At 39.3% G+C, this 23720-nt stretch overlaps 1 protein-coding gene across 3 annotated transcripts in view; it reads left to right on the top strand.

The window, feature by feature from the left end:
- VAV3 (vav guanine nucleotide exchange factor 3) overlaps positions 1-23519 on the top strand; it is a 263598-nt gene extending 240079 nt beyond the window's left edge. For all 3 annotated transcript variants that reach the window (XM_075002479.1, XM_075002480.1, XM_075002478.1), the window contains 5 exons: positions 1205-1321; positions 2315-2402; positions 8369-8498; positions 18125-18276; positions 20155-23519. In XM_075002479.1, coding sequence (XP_074858580.1) covers positions 1205-1321; positions 2315-2402; positions 8369-8498; positions 18125-18276; positions 20155-20196 — 529 coding nt within the window. In that variant the 3' untranslated portion in view covers positions 20197-23519. The remainder of the gene's footprint in view (positions 1-1204; positions 1322-2314; positions 2403-8368; positions 8499-18124; positions 18277-20154) is intronic.
- Positions 23520-23720: the final 201 nt, after the last annotated feature.

Here is a 23720-nt window from a genome sequence, read left to right as displayed (position 1 = left end):
ACATTTATTCACAGTTAAAAAAATTTGGCACCAATTCTGCAAGCATACCTCCACAGGCCGCTCCATCTGAAATCTTTTCTCTCAGTCATTTCAGGCCTCGTCACAGTTTAACTGCAGTACATTTTGAATCTAGGCTGTTGGGATTTAGTCTGCATATTAAATTTTAGATGCCAAGTAAAATAAATAAATATGAATCAAATGAGATTGTTTTTGTGTGAAAACAAAGTTAGTATATAAAAAATAAACTATAGGTGATTGATTTTCCAGTCTCTTACTCCAGCTTCATCTGAAGTCAGTGGAGTTACACTAGTACAAGAGTGGCATAATAGAGTATTGGGTCAGGTTCAAGACTGTCAGTTTGCAGTACAAAATATTACAAGTAAATTAGAAGCATGGAGCTATACCTGTCTTGTAGAACTGTAAGGGACCTTGAGAGGTTAGAGTCCAGTTCCCTGCACTCACAACAGGATGTATCACCATTCCTGAGAGATTTTTTTCTTTTTTAATCTAACCTGCCCCAGACCCTTGAAAGGACCCCTCGAGGGCTGAACTCTCAACCCAGGGTTTGCAAGGCCAGTGCTATGACCACTGAACAGCTGGAGTGCTGGACCGCGTGGGCACACCGTGGGACTGTGAAGGCTGAGGGGAAACCCAGTGACACTGAGGACTGACTGCCTACCGCCCCACACCTTCCAACTGAGGCCCTGCTTCTTCTGAGGGTGTGGAACCAGGCTCTGTCCATCCTCACATACCTTGACCTGTGACTGGCTGTGGCAGCTGGCCCTGCTCCTGAGGGAGAGCTCTCTCCTGCTGGCAAAGAGTGGCTATACAGGAGACCTTGTAGGAAATATGCCCCTATAAGTTCCATAGTATAGGCATAGCCAAAATATAAGCACATTGATAAGTGCTTTCCTAAACAGGGACTAATGCAATCTTGTGCTTGAGTGCTTTTCTGAATAGAAGTCACAGTCCTTGATGCCCCAAACTGACAAAGTATTGCACATTTTACCATTGATTATAAATTTCTGTGCTCTTTGTTACTTTCCAGCACAATCTTGAAATGCAGTTCATTTACCAGGGCCTTTTGACCAATGTTTTATCCACCATCTCATGTAAAATATTGGAACATTGCATATTGGAAAGACCTACTGCCCACCTTCAAAGACGAGCATGGCTAGCATTTATTTTTGTTCCTTTGTTACAGGTACGCAGGAGCAATGGAGAGGTTGCAAGCTGAAACTGAACTTATTAACAGGGCAAATAGAACTTATCTGGTGCGACACAGGACCAAAGAGTCAGGAGAATATGCAATTAGCATTAAGTAAGTGGGACAAGCACTTCTACAGAAATAGATTTTCTAATTTTCATTGTTGTTTGAGCACATGTGTAATAATACAGAACAATCATGAATCTCATTGTGGCTTAGACAATCACCACTTGCTGAAAAAGTAGTTCAAGCATGTAGTATGAAAAGTGAAAGTCAGCATAGATCCCACTGAAGTGAATAGAAAGATATCATTAGCCTGTTAGATACCAAAATTTACATTGGCTTATTGGATACTAGGAGGGAATTGTTTAGGCCTAATTCAGCTGCTGTTGATGTCAACGGGAGTCAGTTTAAGTCTTTAGTGTCGAGGACATTTCAGTAAGGGTTCTGTTAGCAAATAAGTTTCTGCAGAGTGTGTTCTGTCAGCGCAGATTACTACAGGTTGAACCTCTCTGATTGGGAACACTCTGTTGTCTAGCAAACTCCGTAATCCAGCATGATGTTATTTAGCCAGCTGACCACTTGTCAGGGGGGTGGCCAAGTTTCCTGTGGGCCGATAAAATTTGTTTGCAGCCACCAGTCCTGGTTCTCAGAGTTCTGTGCTGTTATTTAGCTGTAATTTACCCCTAAATGACTTCATGTGCCCAGTAAGCAGTGGAAGGCTTGGTAATGTGCTTGAAATATTGACTTCACGTTGTCCTTCAAATTCTGTCGTTTGGCACTGGTCAGGTCCTGAGGGTGCCAGATGAGAGGTGTTCAACTAGTATGAGGCTCTGGCTTGTTTCCACGTTTTTCCTTAATATGAACTTGAACGTAAAAAATTATATAGAATCCCCTAATTATTTTTCTGAATAGAGCTACATCTTCCTTCCTTCATACCCTAATAAATAAATTTGGTTAATTATCTGTCAGTTGTGTATTGGCATGGATACGCGTTTTGTCTAAAGAATTTATTCAGGTAGTGGTTTTGGGGCATGACCTCAGGCAATTATTGATCTCCACTGATTAAAAACAAATTTATATTCATAAGTTATTAATTGCCCACAGGTATAATAATGAAGTGAAACACATCAAGATTTTAACAAGAGAGGGCTTTTTTCACATTGCAGAAAATAAGAAATTTAAAAGTTTAATGGTAAGTATCGATTAGGTTTCTTCAATGTGCAATTCCTATGTAAATATTGCTGTTAAAGTACATGCTGTTTTTCTAGATTTTGCAGAGATGAGGCATGCACAAACATTTTCAGGTTAAAAGCATGTCCATCATTCCCAACTACAGTGTTTTATATATTTGTGATATTCAACCATAGTTGGCAGTGATGGTGGTGTTGGTGGAATTAGAGCTATCTTGGGGATCCTGCAGTGATATGTGTGAGAGAAGTAATCTGCAGAAGCTCAGCAACTGATGAAGTCTCTGCATTCTTCAGAGAGAAGAGATTACTCCCTCCCTGGTAGTGTTCCCTCCCCTTCATGTGAACAAGTCCCAAAAAAGGCAGTCAACAGACTGGGGATGTTGTCCAACCTGCTGCCTTGGTTGTGCTAACAGGGATTTTGCTATCCTTGTAGAGAAATTTTGTTTTTCTGTCACTCGTTATTATAGGCTAGTGCATGTCAAACACAGTCTAGTGCTCAGGTTGTTGTCACCCTAAGAGGTTCTTCTTTCTGTTGCTACCACTGGTTAAGTTCTTGCTGCGTAAGTAGTGTTGGTTAGGGCTCTGGATTTCTGGCATTTTCCATGTTGTGTTGCCTAACCGCATTCAGAATGTATGGTGTATATAGAATATGGGCTGTGTCTTATCTATCATGGTGCTCTCACCACTGACAAACTGTTCCGCTTTTAGCTGAGAAGTCCCACAAGCTGTATAACCAGCACAGTAGTAAAGAGGGCATAGTCAGAGACTGGGCCTTTTACTGGAGTATTGACATATGAAAGACATCCATAGCTGGGGATCCTTGGCGTCCTTGTCAGCCAGCATAAGTAAAAGAGCAGCTCTAATTTATGATGGCAGCCCAAGTGCTGTGGATTGGGAGGGTGCAAAAGTGTTCCCTCCCATCACCTTCAGGTCCTACAGCAAGCATAGCTGAGTCTTGCTCAAGAATTGAGCCCAAGACATTATAATGGCCTTGTGTTGTGAATTTTGATATTGTTACTGATTTAAAATGTATCCCCAGAATCTTTTGGAAATGGAGAGAAAATCTTTTGAATCTTGAACTCTTCTTTGAAGATTTTTTGAACAATAATCCTGACCGTTATTTTGTTTTGTTATGAAATACATACAGATAAGAAGTCTGAACAAAGTACCTAAAAGTTCACCAAGCAAGCATTTGCTGGTAGGGTGTTCAGAAGCTAGTTCAATATATTATATTTAGATGAATCAATTCAGTAATATTTCTACCTCTCTGATACAATTCAGTAATATTTCTACTTCACCTTTCCTGCAAATCTCTTGAAAGCACTCTGCGAACAATAAACGCAAATGAGGGCTAATGCAAAACAAGAATGGTGAGGGACACTTGATACGTGATTGAAATTTAGCCCCTGAAAAAAAAATCACTTCTTTAGAGCAAGCACATTATGTGGGTAACAAGGAATAAAGAAACCATTGTTTCAGGCTGGGGATAGACTGGCTAAGTAGCAGTATAGTAGAAAAGAACCCGAGGATTACAGTGGAAGAGTGGCTGGATGTGAGTGAACAGTGTGCCCTTGTAGCCAAGAAGGCTAATGGCACATTGGGGTGCATTAGGAGGAGTTTTTCCAGCATATCTAGAGAATGTATTATTCCCCCTTTATTTGGCACTGGTGAGGCTATGTCTGGAGTATTGTGTCCAATTCTGCCCCAACCCACCCAGTATAGAAGGAACCTGGATGCACTGGAGAGGATCCAGCAGAGGGCAACAAAAATGATACGGGGCTGGAGCACATGACCTATAAAGAGAGGCTTTTGTGAGGGATTTGAGGTTTTTTTTTTAAGTTTGCAGGAGAGAAGACTGAGGGGTGCTTTGGTAGCAGCCTTCAACTTCCTGAAGGGGGTTTCTAAAGAGGATGGAGCAAGGCTGTGTTCAGTTGTGAAGGATGGCAGAACAAGGAGTAATGGGTCTGAAGTTACAGTGAGGAGGTCTAGTTTGGTTATTGGGAAAAAGTATTTCACTAAGGGCTTGTTTACACTAGCTCCCTACTTCGAAGGGAGCATGGTAAGTAGAGTGTTTGGGAGTTTAACTTCATTAAGCAAATTCCTCCCCTCCCCGTGGCAACTTCGAAATGTTAAACTTTGAAGTGCCAGCTGACGTCTAGCCGCAGCTCATCCGCTGGTACTTCAAAGTCCCTCTACTCCTCAAAATTTTGAGGAATTTGAAGTACCAGTGGGTGAGCCACAGCTAGACGCGAGCCGGCACTTCGAATTTTAACACTTCAGAGTTGCTGCGAGGGGGCATTTGCTTAATGAAGTGCTTCACATGCAGCGCAGCACTTCATTAATAAACTCCCAGCACTCTACTTACCATGCTCCCTTCGAAGTAGGGAGCAAGTGTAGACAAGCCCTAAGAGAGCTGTGAAGCACTGGAATGTGTTACCTAGAGAGGGGGTGGAATCTCTATCCCAGCCTGAGGTTTTTAAGTCCCAGCCTGACAGAGTCCTGGCTAGGATGATTTAGTTAGGGTTGATCCTGCTTTGGGCTGGGGACTGGACTCAATGACCTCCTGAGGTCCCTTCCAGCCCTAGGATTCTGTGGTTCACCAGTTCTGAAAGCAAAAGAATGGAGCTCCCATGAAAGGCAGCAAACAGGGAGGAAAAGGCCCATCAATAGCAGATCAACCCCGTTAACATTCAGTTTGAAAAAGTTGCTTAACACTCTGACCTTAGTATTGTGAGGTGTGCAGTGTAATGATAGAAAAGTGGTGGTTCTATGGGAGGAGCAATACTGGCGTGCTACAGAGCAGTGAGGGGCAACCCAGAAGAGTGGGTGGAACCCATGAATGGCTCCTCTTCATCTTAGTGGGCTGCTGCAGCCCATGGCCCATTGGGGTTCTGCCTGTAGCCCGTGCACCCACGTGCCACTGGGGTGCTGAAGAACTACACTCCTACTTCTCCCTCCCTCCCTCCCAGAGCTTGAACCGCTGCTAACAACTGATTTGTGGCATTCCAGCCTTGGGAGGGAGGGGAAGGAGCAGAGAGAGAGTGCAAATCAGCAGATTCATGCTGCTTTGAAAGTGCTAGGAGGAAAGGGGAGAAGTAGGGAGTGTGGGGCTCCACTGTCCCAGTGAGCAGAGTGCTAGAGGTGTGTGAGAGGAGGACAGGTGGAGCCCCAGTGGACCTAATGCATCCCATGATCTGCAGGTTGCCCACCACTGCCACAGAGCAGTTACTTTGCCGTAGAGACAAAGAATGTAATCAGTACTGTCCAGAATCAGCAAGTGAATCCCATGCTAAATTATTTGTTAGAGTGGATCTGTGAGTGATAGGGAAAAATCAAATCGGGCATTGTGCAGCCCTCAGACAGTGATCAGCTGTGGCACAGACTTATTTCTAAGGTAACAAAAGCAGGAACTCTCCCAGCCTGCTTTTTGTTATCAGCTGTATTGTGAAAACTACTGTGGAGAATTTAGGGTGCTCAGTAGTAACATGCAAGAATCCAGTAGTACAGGGTCAGATTCTCTGCCAGTGAATGCATACCTCAGCTGACTCTGATTTACATTGGCTGGCGAGATGGCCAGTCATCTCCTTGTTGACTTGTCATGGAAGTCAGAAGATGTGGCAGTAAATGTTTTAAATAATAATTTTTCAAATTATTTTGTGTAAAAAACACAGACAAAAGTTTTAAAAGTAGTTGATACCTGGGGTCCTGACTTAAAATTTACCAGGAATTTACCCTGGTCATGGCCAATTCACTGATTTGTCTGTTAGTAAAATCTGTCTTATCTAAACAGCATCAACATCTCCCATCTTTAATTCTGTACCAGGTTACACACCATCCATTTGGTGTTCGATATACCAGGAAATCCATTTCCAAATTCGGCCTACAAACCATCCTTACTAGTGCTGCTTGCCTTGGTAATTTGTCTGAGCATTCCCTTATTGTTTGTGAAAGTCATTTGCAGTGCTGACATTGCCGCATATCTGCTGTTTTCATGTAAGACACAAGAAGCACAGATTTTTTATGTCTTACTTTTCTGTTTATTTGTGGTGCCTGGACGGCAGTGATGGTGAACAGCTAAAAGAGGGGTGCATTTTCATTTTGGTAGTCTATACCTTTGAGCCAGCTACTGAGACACATAAAATTGTACAACATGGGACTGAAGAATTCCAAAATTCAATTCAGAAGTTTAACTTAATGACTGTTTTCATTAATTTACACTTAGTGCACGAGCTCTTGGCTAGTTGTATTTAAAAAAATTATTTAAGGGTCATTTTATTTGTTGGAACTAATTTATTGCATGGATCACTTCAAATTTTATAATGAGCATAGGCTGTTTTTAGGGAAGGCTTGTTAGTAAATCAGAATGGAATTCTTGATTTTTTCTTTATTTGGACTTAATGTTAGCCTGATTGATTTTGTTTTTTGGTAATTTAAATATCTCAGAATAAAACAGGATTATGGAATGAATTGGTGATGGGAACTAAGTGTTTACAATAAATGAATTGCTGTATTTAATCATGAAAAAACAAATGCCATGCTTGAAGAAACAGAATAATAAACTGAAGTATGTTGGCTTTGATTTTCCTACTCAGCATTTACTCTGATTCCTGACTCTGTAGAGAAACTCTGTACTAACCATATTGACATAAATCTGTTGATCCAATCCATAGTCTGGCTCATTCAAATCTAAGGACTTTGTTCCACACAGTAATGTGCGCTGCAGGGTATGCTTTGTAAAGCACTCTAACACCTTGCTCATTTATTTATTGGTCTCCATAGATTCTGCTGGTGTTCATTTAATGTCCCCTAGTGTGCTTTCACAAACATACATTAAGGTACAGTTGGGAACATCCTACGTACACCAGCTGGGTCTACATGGGCCATTTACTTCACTGTCTGTTAGTGTGCTTTTGATATCACAGACCCATAGTGCACATGGCCCCACCACATAGACAAGTCTTAAGAGTAGCATATGTCGGAACTGAAGGTCCTGGCCTCCACGTATTGTACTTCTTTTGATTTCATATGATATTTTGACACTGTTTGTTTTTGAAATATATTGAAATTCTCAAATTAGATCCAGGAGAATGTGAGTGAAGCTGTGTATGTTTCTCCTGAGGCCATCTGATAAAATGTTCTTACTCTTCTGAAATTATTTTGAAACCTTTACCTGGTCCATATATCTGAGGAAAAACACCTGTTGCTTATAAGGCTCACTGCAATCTGGTATCTGTGGTTTCAGAAGATGATTTGTGGATGATCATTACTTGTCACTGTAGTAAAAAGTTGAGAAAGTAAAGATTGTTCTAGTGAGTCATTAGCAAGCAGCTGAGCTCCAATTTTACTTCTGTGCCATAAGGCAAATATTAATTAATCAAACTAATTGAAGGGAGTAAATACTTTATAGGACTTTTTGTCCGATAAAATTGAATCAAAGTATTGGTAACACAAGTATAATGTACTAAATAAAAGGCAGTGATGCTGAGATAGCTTAAACACAAAGTACATATTCTAAGTAACATGGCTTTATGTATACTTACCACTTATAAATAAATAAATAAAACCGTGGGATTTTTTTCAGCAAATTAGAAACTCATCACATTTTTCAGGGCACCAAAGCTGTTCATGAATCATCAAATAGTTTCATCTGGGGGAAAAAAGTATTTCAGAAATGTCAAAACAATATTTTGAAAATAAAATGGCAGTTTTACCCAAGTAAAATATTTTTGGCGTTCTATTTCTTGGATGAGACCAAATAAATTTACTCTCACGGTGCGTTTTTGTTTTGTTTTGTTTTTTGATTTGGTCTGCGTTTGGCCATCAACCTGAAAAATCAATTATTTGCTCATTACTAATGATAAGATCATCTATGTTTAAAAAAAATCACCCTATCAATTACTGTATATCTTACTGTTGAAATTTATGCAAATTAAATTTCCAATAATATTTTATTCTCTCTTCCTCAAAGGAACTTGTAGAATACTACAAGCACCACTCTCTCAAAGAAGGTTTCCGAAGTTTGGATACTACTCTTCAGTTTCCGTACAAGGAATCTGAAAATTCAGATGGACAAAGGAGTAACAAAGCAAGCAGCAACTGTGAGTATTCTCATTTTACATATTATTTGTTATCATTTTAACACTAACAGCATAATGATATTTAAAACATTTTCATTTCGCGTTTTTAACATATAACCAATTAATACGGTAATGTGTTCAACTAGGATTTTTCTGTAGCTAAACGTAATCAGATATGCCATCAGGTTTATGAACATTTCTTGTGAGACTTGCTGCCGAACTTAAAATCAGGCGGGTGTTCAAAAATCTTTTGGAAATACAAATGAAGGATTTAATTTGGAGTGTAACTAGTTTTTGCTGATGTTTATGTAGATGGCCCTGTTTTCACTGATAAGCATAAATAAGCAATCTTTTCTAATCTTGGATTGGGATTTAACTAAACCAATCATCTAATCTGACTTCACTTTTGTACAGTAGGGTTTCAGTAAAAACACACACAGTTTTTGAATAATATGTCATTTGTTGAGTCATTTGTTTTTTAATGTCTTTTAAGGCCATCATTTGAAAGCCTGTAGGACACATCCAAAAGCTTTTTTAAAATATCATACTTGTTAAAAGACTGTGTATTTTTGGACTGAATAGCTGCAGTATGTGTAAAATTGCTCTTATGAACATGCAACATCTTCCATTATAAAAGTCTGTAAAACCATTATTTTGCCTTTATAGAAGCCAAGGCTATTTAAAATGACTGTTATGTGTAAAAAATAGTTAGTAGTAGTAGTAAGTTTCTCTGAAAGAATACTAGACTTCAATGGCCTTATCTTTGCACTGCATCAGTTAATAGGAGGAAAAGAAAAATGAATAACAACTTCAACAATTTGAAGACTGCTGTGAATGAAGATACAGCCCAACCCAGTGTCTTGTGGCAATGATTTTGATTTTTCGCTTATCTTCACTTACTAAGTTTCTTCTTGGATTTTCACTGCTGGGACATGCATATATTATTTTCAAGAGTCTATCTCACTTTTATGTTGTAAAATAGGAGGATTGGGGGAATTTAAGGCAGATTATTCTCAGATTATTTTTCTTCTGTTACCCCTGTTTTTCTTTGTTTCTTTCTATCATCCTGTTTCCTCTTTTTTTTCCTTCTCTTATTTTCTTCAGTTGTTCCCCCAGCTACCTACAATTCAGTTAAACACCCATGGCTGGTCTGTATCTGCTGACTCAGGCTTGGGCTACATGGCTGTAAAACTTCAGTGTAGATGTTCGGGCTCAGGCTGAAGCCTTAGCTCTGGTATGCTCCCACTTTTCCAAGCTCAGACTTCTACAGTGCAGTTTTGTAGGCTGGTGAGTCTGTCAGCTGACATGGGCCTGGCTCTGGTGTTTAAATGTAGTATAGACACAAACCCTACAAGATGTTTTGAGTTTTTGCCCTCCTACTATATTCCATGTTCTCTGAGTTCATGTCTGTTGCTAGTTATGCTCTGTCCTTGTCTCTTTTTTCAAATGATCTTTCTTCCCATTATCTTATCTTCCTTCCTTTTATCATCCCCCTCAGTCTCTTTTTTCTTGTCATCCTTGCCTGGCATGAAGAGTGTGCCCTGCCTGCCTTGCCTTTGTGTTTATTTTAGAGAGGAGCAAAAAGAATGTAGTTGCTCTTCTTCAGATACCTCTTCACTACCGGGAAAAGTGACCCTCCATGGTTGATCTTCTGAAGTTCAATGTAGCCTAGTAGGGATGTGCTTAATTGAACTTTCAGGGCACTTGCATGGCCCCTGGCACTCCTGTCTCTTGTTAGGTGTAATATCCCTTAATGAAGGTGGCATGGAGGCCCGAATTAATTAACATAACTGAAATTGCATATCTGACTTCGATCTTCCAATGGGTTTGAAGGTTGTTATAAACCTAAATGAGCTTTTTGTTCCTGTCATTCCAGGCTGTAGTGCTGACCCAAATTTTTGGTCTAGTGTGTGTTTGAGATTCAGAGGAGATCTGCTCATATGAATTCCAATATTTTCCCTAATGATGCAAGTCACAACACAAACAAAGAGAGGCATTTGTGACTCAGAGAATTTATTTTTTTTAAATTTAGGAAGCTCTCCTGAAGGCATTGTAAAAATCCATCATGCCAAATGTTTTGAGTGAATATGAAAGGCAGTTTCAAATCCTCTAACTTTTTCAGATGATAGGAAAAATAATTTTATTCATATTTTAATTTTTTAAATTTATTTAGCTCTTGCAGGTCAGAATATTAAATGACTGTTACTTTTTCCTTTAATTTGTATATGATTTTTGGTACAATTTCTGTATTATTTCTTAAAATTTCAGGCAAACAATGATTTGAAAGCTGGCCTACATGTATCACAGCTCTCTCAAGAGTTAGTTGTTAGAACTGAATTATCGTGTACCTAATATTAAGTTAACTTTTCACATGAGGGATTTATAAATGATCTGGAAAAAGGGATAAATTGGTGAAGTGGCAAAATTTGTTGATGATATTAAACTGCTCAGTATAGTTAAGAAGAAAGCAGACTGTGAAGAGATTCAAAAAGATCTTACAAAACCAAGTGATTGGGCAATAAAATGGCAAATGAATTTTAATGTTGATAAATGTAAAGTACTGCACAATGGAAAAAATAATGTCAGCTACACATACAAAATGATGGGGGCTAATTTAGCTGTAACCAGTCAGGAGGGAGATCTTGGAGTCATTGTGAATAGGTCTCTGAAAACTTCCATGCAGTGTGCTGCAGCAGTCAAAAAAAAAACAAAACAAAAACCAGAATGCTAGGAATTATTGAAAAAGGGATAGAAAATAAGACAGAGAATATCTTATTGTCTCTATATACATCCATTGTAGGTCAACATCTCAAATATTGCGAACAGATATGGTTGCCTCTTCTCAAATGAAAAGGTTCCAAAAAGGACAACAAAAATTATTAGGGATTTGGAACAGGTGCCATATGAAGAAAGATGAAAAGTCCCAGTCTTTTTATCTTCGAGAAAAGGAGACTAATGTGATAGAGGTATATAAAATCATGACTGATGTGGAAAAAGTGAATAAGGAAAAGTTATGTACTGGTTCCCATAACAAAAGAACTAGTGGTCACCAATGCAATTAATGGATAGCAGGTTTAAAACTAACAAAAGGAAATTTTTCTTCACCCAGTGCATAATAGGTCTGTGGAACTCCTTGCCAGAGGAGGCTGTGAAGACCAAGACTTTAACAGGGTTCTAAAAAAAGCTATATAAATTTATTGATGGTTTATCAGAGGTTGGAAATGGATGTCAGGAGAGGGATTGCTTTTCTGATTACCTGTTCTGTTCACTACCTGTGGGGCATTAATTATTTGCCTCCAGTGCTTTTTTTTTTTTTTTTTTTTTTAAATTTCCAGAGTTCCAGTACGTCTCCTCTTTTTAAAATATTCATTGCACACTTTCAGTAGGTCTGAGGCTACCTAAAATATATCAAGACATCTCAGTGTACTTTACTTTTTTCTTAAGATGAATGTAATTAAAAATGAGTTTTGGTGTGATGGTATGTGCTTTGGTTCCAGTTGTAATTTCACATTGCCTTTGCGTGCACAGTGAGTGCACCCTCAAAAAGGGGCATGTATTTTTTGTGCAGGTAGAAGGCAAAAGAGAGCAATTGGGTGACCAGCAACCTGATTACTATAAATGGATTGGTGATTTAATTTGAGTGTCCTTAACCCTTTGATCACTTGGGGATATATTACATTTATCCATCAAAGCTGAGGCTAGTATACTGGCTGTACATGTTTAAATACCTGAGACAAATTCTGCCTTTTGTGTGTTCTCAGAACTTCTGCTAGCTTGAATGTGAGTAGCATATATGAATCCAAAATATCATTTAGTTCTTAGAGAAAATGAAACATATATGTAATTCCCATTGATGTTAATATTTATCAGAGAGCAGAATACACTGATCCCTACATGCAAGTTGTGATGCCCAGTTTAACAAGGTAGGGTTGAATAGTCCTTGGGATACCAGTGACACTACTTATGTACTTTGAACTTACACATGTGCTTAAGAATGTGACTAAGTCAGGGCTGAAAGCATTTTGCAGTGTATTTAGATAAGAAATGGATTTACCTTTAAGAAAAAAAAATAATAAAATTCCTTTCTGCCAAATCCAAAACTTTTTTTTATTTTGTTTAAAAAATGTGTGGAAAAATAAATCATAGAGCTACATTTTTGACTTTTCACCATCAGTTTTCTTCCATATTTCTTCAGGGGGGAACCTTAGTTACCTTATTACAAATGACTTACTTAATAAGTATACTAACATTTAAATATTTTGCCAATATTTCAACTTTCTTTTGCTTTTCTCTTTTTCTCTTTCTTTCTCTAAGCCCCCTCTTTGTTCTGTGGGTTTTCTTTTGTAACTTCTCCAGACTACAGCTTTGTTCCCCCTTCCTTCACTCCTTTCTGGTCAGGTACTGCTTACTGCTTTTATATTTCTTCTAAATTTGCTTCTGTTTGCAAGTTCTTTCTAAGTGCAACCAAACAGAGAAGGGACGAATCTACTTTTTCACTTCTTGATTAAACATGGAATAGCAGCTAATGCTATGCACTGAAGACTGACTCCAGATCTCAGTAATTGGTTAACAAGATAATCTATAAAGGTCAATAAATCTGAGGGTAGAAAATTGTTATTCTTGCAGTCCAACAAAATCATACTTCTGTAAAATACTTTTTTTAAAGTATACATTGCTATTAGCAGAATTCAAATGGCTGTGGAACAAATGAAATGGCCTCTAGTTCACCTTTCAATAGCGTGATCCTATAGTAAGTATTTTTTAGTATATTCATACAAATATGCGTTCCTGAAAATTGTACTGTTCTTGAATGAATCAAGTATTCGTCCCATCTCTAGAGCAACTCATATTGTGGCTGCATTGTAAAATGCCATTGCTAGAATTCTGTTGTAGCAAATGTTTTTCTTAGATTTTGCGATATCATTGTTTTAGTTAATTTTATTCATCTGTTTTTCAAATGTACTCATGTTTTCCTTATTCTTTTTAACCTTCTCTTGCCTTGAAAATATACAGTTTGAATTAACAGACTGTATAAAAAGACTGAGATGTATAGACTTACTAACCTCAATTCCAATCACATTATGGCAAATTTGCACTCCAAAAACACCAATAATTAGCGAGGCAGTTGTGCCTTTTAAGCCACAATACAAGTCTACATTACAGGATAGCGTCGACTTAAGTTATGCAACAATGTACCTTGGGATTGCTTACTGCGGTATCTTCACTGGAGTATGTCCGCAGGAGAAACTCTCCCATCACATTTAAGCTTCTCTTTTGTGGGGAGAACCAGTGTCAATGGGAACATGTTTGGCAGTAAATTTTAGTGGGTATTCACTAGACCTGATAAATCAATCCCTGGTGGATTAATCCCCACAGCATTGATTTACCGGTAGTGTGGACATAGCCACAATTATGCTGGAGCTGCACCACTTCAGTGGTAACCCCAGAAATTTTGCTGATGGCACGCAAAAAGTCTCTGGGAATCTTGAAGGAGCATAAACATCAGCAACTGCTGTACCATCTGAAAGAGGAGGCCATTTGCTCTCCTCATGTTGGTTCCCTTCCATTTATACAGGATGGATTATTTGGCCTAGGTAGCACAAAGGTTTGGAACTGAGGTTGGCCTCTGGCACCCTGTTCTCCCCTTGTACATACCACTAACCGCCAACATAGCCCTTTCTGTTGCTAATTAAGACAGATTAACTGCACTCAGACTGTCTCCTTGGTAAATAGGCAATGTTTGTCATAAATCCTTTCTTTGTAATAATTACGCAACAGTAACTGGGTGTCATGTTCATGTTAGGTAATTGAAGCAAGTCTGCCTGAATGACATTTCATTTTTTGGCAGATATTGTGCTTGACTTTTTGTGTTCTTAATAAAATCATCTTTTTTTTAAAGACACCAATAGAGTCTTCATTAAATTCACAACTAAATGAAACACATGAAAAACATGATCACTAAATATTAAGAGAGGGGTTTTTAAAAGTGTGTTCAGTGTTGGCATGTTTCTGGTCCCACTGGAAGTCAGTAGGAAAATACACTGATAGATGCTAGTGGGAGCAGAGTAAAGCCAGCAGCCTCAGAGCACTTTTGAAAATCCTTTCCATGCTTGCACACCAGAGAGAACTGATGTACAGTTTCATATAGAATTAAGCAAACGCACATTGCTCCAAGACATACAGAACCTGATATCCCAGAACAACCCTTATGGGGATAAAGCCATATCATTACTACAGGTAAGCCATAAGTGAAGGGAGATTCATGGTATGAGATCAAATCCTAGGTCTCTGGGGCTAGACGCATGAGACTCCTCTCAGAGTTATGTCTAGAGTGTGCTTTTAACACCAGAGGCTGGCTTGTGTCAGATTACTAGAGCTTGTGGCTCTGTAAAATTCTACAGTAGACCTTCAAACAAAGGCTGAAGCACAGGCTCTGCAATCCTCCAAACATTGCAGGTTCCCAGAGCCTGGTCTGCAGAATCTACACCGCAAATGCATAGCCCCTTGGCCTGAGTCAGCTGTGAGTTTTTAACTGCACTGTCGACTCCGCTGGCTTGGCCACGTCCACAGGATGAACGATGGAAGGATTCCAAAAGACATCCTGTATGGTGAGCTAGCCTCTGGCAAAAGACCTCCCGGATGCCCCCAGTTGCATTACAAAGATGTCTGCAAGAGAGACCTCAGAGAGGTAGACATCGAGCTGGACAACTGGGAAGAACTAGCAGACGACCGCAGCAGATGGAGGCAGGGGTTACACAAGGGCCTTCAGAAGGGCGAGTTGAAGATCAGACAGCTAGCAGAGGAGAAGCGAGCGCACAGAAAGCACAATAAGGACTTGCCAGACACCCACTACATCTGCAAGGGATGCAGCAAGGACTGTCACTCTCGTGTGGGTCTTTATAGTCACAATAGACGCTGTAAATGAAGTCCTCAATTGAAACTTTAAAGGGCACGATCCATAGTCTATGCAGACTGAAGGATGCCTACTACTAGGTCACAGCTTGCATTAAGGAGGAATTGACCCTAATGGAAGCAGAAGCAGAAATCAGGCTCAAACCAAAGCGTCCTAGGTCTCTGGGGCTAGACGCATGAGACTCCTCTCAGAGTTATGTCTAGAGTGTGCTTTTAACACCAGAGGCTGGCTTGTGTCAGATTACTAGAGCTTGTGGCTCTGTAAAATTCTACAGTAGACCTTCAAACAAAGGCTGAAGCACAGGCTCTGCAATCCTCCAAACATTGCAGGTTCCCAGAGCCTGGTCTGCAGAATCTACACTGCAAATGAATAGCCCCTTGGCCTGAGTCAGCTGTGAGTTTTTAACTGCACTGTGCGCATTGTCTGTTTCGCTTTTAAAATCTCCCCCACAGATTGTTTCAATTTTTTCTTGTTTCTCAGACAGTCTTTCCCCATACAACTTGCCCACTTTCCCCTATGCTTTTCACATTGAACATGTTTGAAATTCCCATCCTGTTCTCCAATTCTTCCCCCTTTTCCTCCCATTTTCCCCAATATTTTACTGCCCACCATGCCCTGCATTTCTGCTCCCTTTAGTTCCCCTTTCTCCTTGTTCTCATCTTTCTTTCTTACCCTCTTTTGTCCCCCCCCCAACTCCCACAATGTACAATGTACTATGTCCTTTGACCTCTCCCACATCTTTCCAGAGTCCTGAGTGGCTACCTGCTCATCCCAGACATTTACTTGTCCTCATAACCCCTTAATCTGTCATCCCCTTCCCCCAGTTGTGGTAAAAATAAGGTCATAATTCATTTTCAGAAATAGGATTTGATTTTAGGTATTTCAGTTTTAATCATTGATGAGTGCACAGTAGTAATTATTTGAATGCACAATATCTGTTATGCAAAAGCTGCTGCTCACATGAGGTTACAATAATTATCAAATACAAGTATATTAAGGCTATAACTTAAATTTGGCATTGTTATAGCTCTTTAGATTTTCTAGTTTATATGCCATGGTTCATATTTCCCTGATTTTAAATTAAACAAGGTAGATTTCTCTTATTTTTTATTGTTAATTTTTATGATGTTTTCAAAACGAAAATGTTAATAGCAGTTCCAAAAACTCTAGTGACAATGTGCTTGTTCTCTTGTTCTCTGAATTATGATAAAGAGAATGGTTGTAGTGATTTCTGCAACTCCCCCTTGTTGACATGGGCAGTGTATCTAATTGGCAAAGAAGGCTCTTTCTCCCCAGAGAGCCTTGTGTGGTCCAGTCCATGTTGTCCAGAGGCCCCCTCCTGCTGTTAGTTGGCCCCAGACCAAGCAGGCTGCTCCTCTTTCTGGGAAAGCCTGCTCGGGCTGAGGTTAGGGTGGTTGGGACGTGGTGTAGCTGGGCTTCCCAGTGCTGGGAGTCCCCCTGGCACTGGGGCTACACTGTTGGCTATTCTCCAAATATGAGCAGGATTTTTTCATTAGGGATTTTAGTCTGTTTGTCTGCCTCCTTCTCTATGTAAGGAGCTAGTCAGAACTAACGATACTTCATTTCTATCCACAACAGCTGTTTACTCATGGAACCAATTGCAAAAAGACGTTGTCTTTATTGAAAAGCACCATTTGGATGCCCCTTCCATTTAATATATTGTCCTGTGTATATAAAAGGCCCAAATTACAGGTTTCACCTAGCAAGGGCTGATGACTTTTACCTCCCAGTAATGACAGTCCTCAGTAGCTTACAGGATTGGATTGTATAAACTTCATAAATAGATGATCCACTGGCTACAATTAAAGCCACTTTTGAATTGTACATATTAGAGGTGCGCAACGTTTGCACTTGTATCATTCAGAAATATTTAAAGTCATTTTTATATCAGTTTAGAAGATGTAGCTCCAGTTCAGAAAGATGTTTTAAATAGGTGCATCCCTGCAAACCTCAAAGTGTCGATTCTGTTGGGACCCCTCTCAGGCTTCAGCTTCGGCTTCGGCTTCGGCTTCGGCTTCGGCTTCGGTACCTTGCTGAATTGGAGCAAATTTGTTTTGTGGTGAAATTTTATAAGCCAGGATTAGTTGATCAATTTTGATGTTTTACAGTGTAAAAACTCTAGGAAAATGGTGGTTTGTATTATGCAAAGTCCCATACACCAGACAATCCAAGTCATAGAGATGTATTAATTTTTCTGTTAGTTGAAGGGAGTTGGTCTGTAGTCTTATATGGATAATATTTAACCTGAACTGCGTCGCTGAAGAAATAGTACTGTTTATTTTGCCTTAGAGGTTTAAAGTTAAATGAACAATAAATGCTAATATTGTTTTTGGAAACAAACGAGTGATCTGAAAAATATGTTGATATTTGTACTTTGCAACAAGTTTTCTTATAAACTACACAAAGTGTATGTGCAACTTTTACAGTATTTCTGAATCCTTGGGAAGGTTTTTGACTTGGTAGTATTTACATCCAAGTTCATGTAATGTTATTTCTATTTATGCCCCTCCCCTCAAACAAACCACATAAAATCTCCTGCCTTGTGTTGAACTGACCTTGAAAAAGAGCTGCGTCATTTATCTGTGTGGTTACTTTCACATTTACATAAAAATGTACCCAGTTTATTTTGTAATGGAGTTATTAGTGTACATTGACTTAAATGATCTGCAATTGACAGATCATAATAACATTGATTTCCTATGTTCAATTTCAGTGCTAAGTCCGAAAGTAATAGGCATAGCCATAGCCCGATATGACTTCTGTGCAAGAGACATGAGAGAATTGTCCTTACTGAAAGGTGATGTGGTGAAAATTTACACAAAGATGAGTGCCAATGGCTGGTGGAGAGGTGAAGTGAATGGAAGGGTAAGTTTTTTTTTTTGTTTTTTTTTTTCTTTTATTTGGTATAATTTTGTGCTTATCTTGCTGAGAAGGATTTTAAATGGTGTCTTCAGACATCATAAGCCTTTTTTGCATATTTTGTCTCACAGTATAGGTGACACATCATCAGCAATCTTGTTGCTTCCTGGTGATGAGCCAGGAGCAAAGGCAAAGAGTGCATTTTGTCATCTTTCCTTTTGGTACTACATTTCACCACTGCCCTCCATATATTTGTCAGCATAAAACTGGATTGCTGCAGTAGGCTTTACCTGAGGCTGTATCTAAAGAGCACTCGGGAACTTCAGCTATTACAAAATGTAGCAAGTGGCTTACATAGCAGTGATTTTTACAGGGAGCATGTTATGCCTGGGTTTGGAGATTTGTGTGGGTTGCTGAGAGTTCCCAGGTACATTTCAGAGTTAGGTTTGACATATAAGCCCTAAATGGTTTCCACCTCTACCTTACTGGCTAACACTTCGGTCATGTAATACACTGCAGTGGAGATAAAGGGAGACACCCGGGGCCAGGCATGCTATAAGGCTTATGTGTTTCTCCATCTTTGGGTAAGAGAGGGTCCATGTGGGTTGGAATGGTAGCTGGCAGTGACAGTTGTTAGTTCTGTGTGATAGGGTGCAGGAGAATGCTGGGATTTTGTGTTTTACATAATTTGAAGGTTTTTTGTACATGTGCATAGATCATGAGACAGGCACATTTTCAAAATGAAATAATCATACAGACTGGAAGCAACATAGAAACCTAAACTATTTTTCATAGTCCTGTGTGACATACGTTGATGATCTCATTCCAGATGTTAATGTCAGACAGCCGCATCTTAAAGAAAAACATTAGGAACTGGCATTCTGTTCGACAGTCTCAGCAAAATTGGCTTTGGGATGAAAGCTCCCTCTTTTCTCTATAGATAGTTCGTCCATAATAGTGTACATTGTCATGGTAGCATAAAGTAGTTTGTGCTTGTGTTGCATTCCGTTGTAAGACTTCTTTCTCCAAGGTTAATGCTCTGGTTTCTTTCATGAGCAGTACAATAACTGAGTGATAATGCAGTATAAATAAAAAACGTCTTGAAGAGAGAGAGAGGCTGCAGCTACACTACAGTCCCCTTTTGAAAGAGGAATGCAAATGAGGCAAATTGAAAATGCAAACGAAGCACTACACGGGCAGTGCACGATTCAAAAGTGGCACTTTCGAATTGCTGCAGCCAACATTATGCTAATGAGGCGCTGCATATTCAGGGCAGCGCCTCGTTAGCATCTGCCAAAGTGTCTCATTAGCATTCCCCTTTTGAGAGGCAGGGGCTAGATGTAGCAAGAGTGTAAAAGTTTGGGCTCTGCCCTGCAATTCGTACTCATTTAAAATGGCTCCAGACTCCATTGGGACTTGAGGGCATGTATGGGTAACAAAATCAGTTCCTATTTACTTTCGGAGAATAATGATAACGGGGACTTGTGAGCCTGATTGTAGCTTTGCAGAATCCTTAGATATCCTTTGCCTCCAAAAGGGGGAATAGCAGATGTCTTCTCTAGTAAAACTTCTTTCTGCTCTTACCCTTCTTCTTCCATGTGAGTGCTGGGGGCACAGTCGCAGCTTCTGCTTTAATTGTGATCTTCCAAAAAGGGGTTTTCATTCCAGGCGCAGAGGTCTTCAGATAAGGGAATCAATAATTTGCATTATTGTTTGAAAAATGTCCTCTGAGTGCTGTGGCAGAACAATCATGTTTATGTTTATAGTTTTGTGGTGTTCACTAAACAGAATTGTTTGAGGCTGTGCCTAGCCAGGCCCTTCAATGAATTGTCCTGTGTCATTAGCATCTTACATACTATTTTTGTTCTGCTTTTCCTTTTTTAGATGGGCTGGTTTCCATCAACCTATGTTGAAGAAGATGAATGAATTGAACACTTTCTTTGCACTGTTGACCAGAAATTTCAGGGACTGTGTAATACAACAATCTGCAAAGCATTATTCATCTTGCTGAGAATTTGAGAAGCAAGGTTTCTGTCTTTCCAAACCCTCCAGTTTTGTGTTGGGATTTTCTAAAAAAAAGTTTGTACTGACAGATTAATCGTTTGCCCAGAGTTATGCAAGAAAAAACCTGCCAGTTTGCCATCATCAGGGACCAGCGCAAAGCCCAAACCTCACCTTCTGAGAAGATCCTTGCAAAGCCAATTACTTTATGCTGCTTTTCATTTCATCCTGTGGTACATAGTGAATGCTACTTACTGGTAAATGTTTAATGCATCTTTTTTTTCTAGTGGCTAAAAAAGGGTGAAGGCTTCTTATTCCTTATCACTGCATCCAGAAAAAAGAGAGAGGTCAGTCATGCCAGTGGGCATAGAGTAGAGTCAGTATGACCTGTCTTGAAACATCAAGTAGTGTTACTGATTGTGTAACCAACAGTTTTGAACTCATCAAACCATTCTGGAAAAAAACATAGAAGTATAGTAAACATTAACAGTTTTCTCTTCCAAAGTATGTGTGGGTGTTGATTATACCTGACTTACAGTCCTACCTAAAAAAAGCAATTTGTTTTTGTGACAACAGTTTTAAAAAGTAGAATGTTGCTTAATGCCAGCAAAAGTAAATGTAAAAATGGGATTGTGGTGTTCTCTTTGTTTTCTTGTGTGTTCCAATGCTGCGTTTTCACAGTTTACAAGTAAGCAGCTGACTTTGTAAACACAACCAGGAATCTTAAAAACAAAATATGTTCTTTAAAGCGTCTGTATCATCAGCAGTTTAAACATATTTTGCTTATCATGTGGCATATTTGGCTTTGCAGTAGTAATTTAGTTAACAGTTCTTTTCCTGTGTGAGCACAAAAAGAATACCACTCACGGTGCCATCAGCTCTGCCGGGCTGAAAGAATGAAATAGAATTAAATGTGTTTTTAGAGCAAAGCAAGGAGATTTCATCCTAAATACACACAGGAGTAGGTCTGCTGGGAAAGACGGTATCATTTTTTTAAGGGTGGTACTGCACTTCACATCTTAAACTACTGGCACTTTTGTATTTTGCTTTTGGAGGTTTTCTACATCAAGACTCCACGATGGGCTTTTTCTATTTCCCTTGTTCGCAGGTGGGAGAGTGTATCATCCAGTGTGTACCATCTAGGTCATCAGGGCAAGTTAAAAAAACAACACTTGGATTTTTTTTTTCTTACCTGCCTTCCTGTTTTTCAGGACACTAACCCTGATCATTACTTCTCTCTCAGGCTGTCTCTAGATTCAGTCTGGCTGCTGGCAGCATGAGGCAAATGAGGGTTCACGAAATTGCAGATAACTTATTTGCATATTCACAGAGCTCATTTGCAAAGTCACAATGGAAAACAAGCAGTGTAGACGTGGTTCTGCTGGCAAAACCCCCCTCTGTTGCCAGCCCCTTATCCCTGATTTTTTTCAGGGATAAGGGGCGGGTGATAGAGGAGGTTTTTCCCACCAGAACCACATCTACACTGCATGTTTTCCTCTGTGAAGAGGCAAATGGGCAGCCATTTGCAGTTTCGTGAACGCTCATTTGTGTTATGCTGCTGGCAGCCTCACTGAATCTAGACATGGCCTCAGTGTGGTAGTGAAATTATGGCAATGTAGTGAAGGGGAATATTCCTTCCATAATGTAGTGAGTGCCTCCTATCCCAAGAAAAAGAGCATCCAAGTTAGTATGAAACCCTATAACCTTGGTGTCAGGCATGAGCAAATGATAGGGCTCCTTTCAGTACAGCATTTCAATCAATTTTGAAAGTCTTCATTCCTCGAAGAAAAAGTTGAAGCAAACATTAATGCTGATGTTGTACAGATATGAACATACAATCGTTAATATTTTGCTAATCTCTTAATTGTAAAATTTGAGATGAACAAAATGTTCCTGCATACATAACATTCTGAAATGTACTTTTCTTGTGTGTGTCATACCCTCCTCCTTCTGGTACAAAATGCAGGAGAATCCACTCCTGCAATACATACAAAGACAAGCAATACGGATCCTTTGTGACTCCTGCTCCAACCTATGGACTGGATAATAGCTAATGATCCTCCAGAGAATGCATTGGCATGTACCCCACTTGGGGTTGACTCATATTGTCCTCACTTTTATGCAAGCCTATGTGTAGACAGCACAGATGGCCATTCACAGCACAGATGGGGGGGCGAGGGTTCCAGAGAGACATAGACACATAGCTGTGCAGCCATTCCTCCCACGCACTGTATCCTGTAGGCAGCCCCTTTGCAGTAGTAGTGCAGAGATCCTTTCAAAAATTCTTTTGTGGGTATGAGTGAATTTTAACCTTAATACCATAGTTTCAGGGAGTTTACCTCAAAATTATGTAAACTGTGACTGTGTTGAATACATTATTTGATGGAAGTAATTTAGAGCATTTGTAAATGTGTAAATTATTCCTAAAATGTATTTTATAAAGTGATCTGTACAGCAGTTGAGACTTAGTGTGTTGTCTGGTTATATTTTTGCATGCAATAGTAGAATCGTGTAGTGGGTCTGATCCTATGCTCCTGAAGTGGACAACATTGGTTCTTGGGCAGCCCTGCCTGCTTTAGGGGTAAAGGAATAGGCTCTAGCTCTGTGGAATGTTTTGTGCTTTGTTATCAACAAATAATTCTTGTATGAGGGGAAGCAATTCAATTCAATACAAATTGAGAAACACCTCTATTATGTTCAGCAACCTAAAGCTTTTTAGCATTATTTTGATAAGTAGCCTTGTTATCCTAAATTTGTTGTGTGTTTTCTAGCCACTCAGAGGTCCTGCAGTTTACCTTGGAGAAGAATTAAAGTAATATCTAAACACTTTTTCTTGCTATTCATACTGCACACCTTTGTTCTCTTTGTTTAATGCGCTGTATTGAATGAGTTAAATGCTGCATCTTAAACTATATTTGTAATACCAAAGACTGATGTAACTATTCCAGAGCTACTGCTTCTCAATGTGCTTTTGTGGACATCTTATTGTCATGCAGTGACTTAGTACAGTATTTCAATTTGTAATATTTTGTACATATGTGAATATAATAAACTGGTTAATTTCTTGTTTAAATTCATGTGTCAGCATTCATACTTGAGAATGTAAAAGCTTGGTCTAACTCGTGGATTTTTACACATAATCATTGTTACTAACAGGAATTTCTTTATCAAACCTATACTTGTATAAATGTTGTTTACATGTAAGTTTGTGTTTTCATTATTTACAGGGTAGTGTAATCTTCCTTCCTTTAAGTTTCTTCTAAACTAACTTCCTTTCTGCAGTATGTGGAACAGCTTTGTAGATGTATGCATAGTTAGATTTGTCAGCTATATATACACTATTGTTAATTGCTTTATTGTATGTTTTCCTCAATCAAAGCCAGTACTTGTGATTTGTTACCTGACTTTATGCTTTTTAAACAGGTTCCTCTTGTCCATCTTATTTTATA

Source organism: Carettochelys insculpta, chromosome 9 (genome assembly GCF_033958435.1).
Source record: "Carettochelys insculpta isolate YL-2023 chromosome 9, ASM3395843v1, whole genome shotgun sequence".
Classification (NCBI taxonomy): domain Eukaryota; kingdom Metazoa; phylum Chordata; order Testudines; family Carettochelyidae; genus Carettochelys; species Carettochelys insculpta.
Note: the sequence above shows the minus strand (reverse complement) of the source record. Positions and strands in the feature narration are given on the sequence as shown.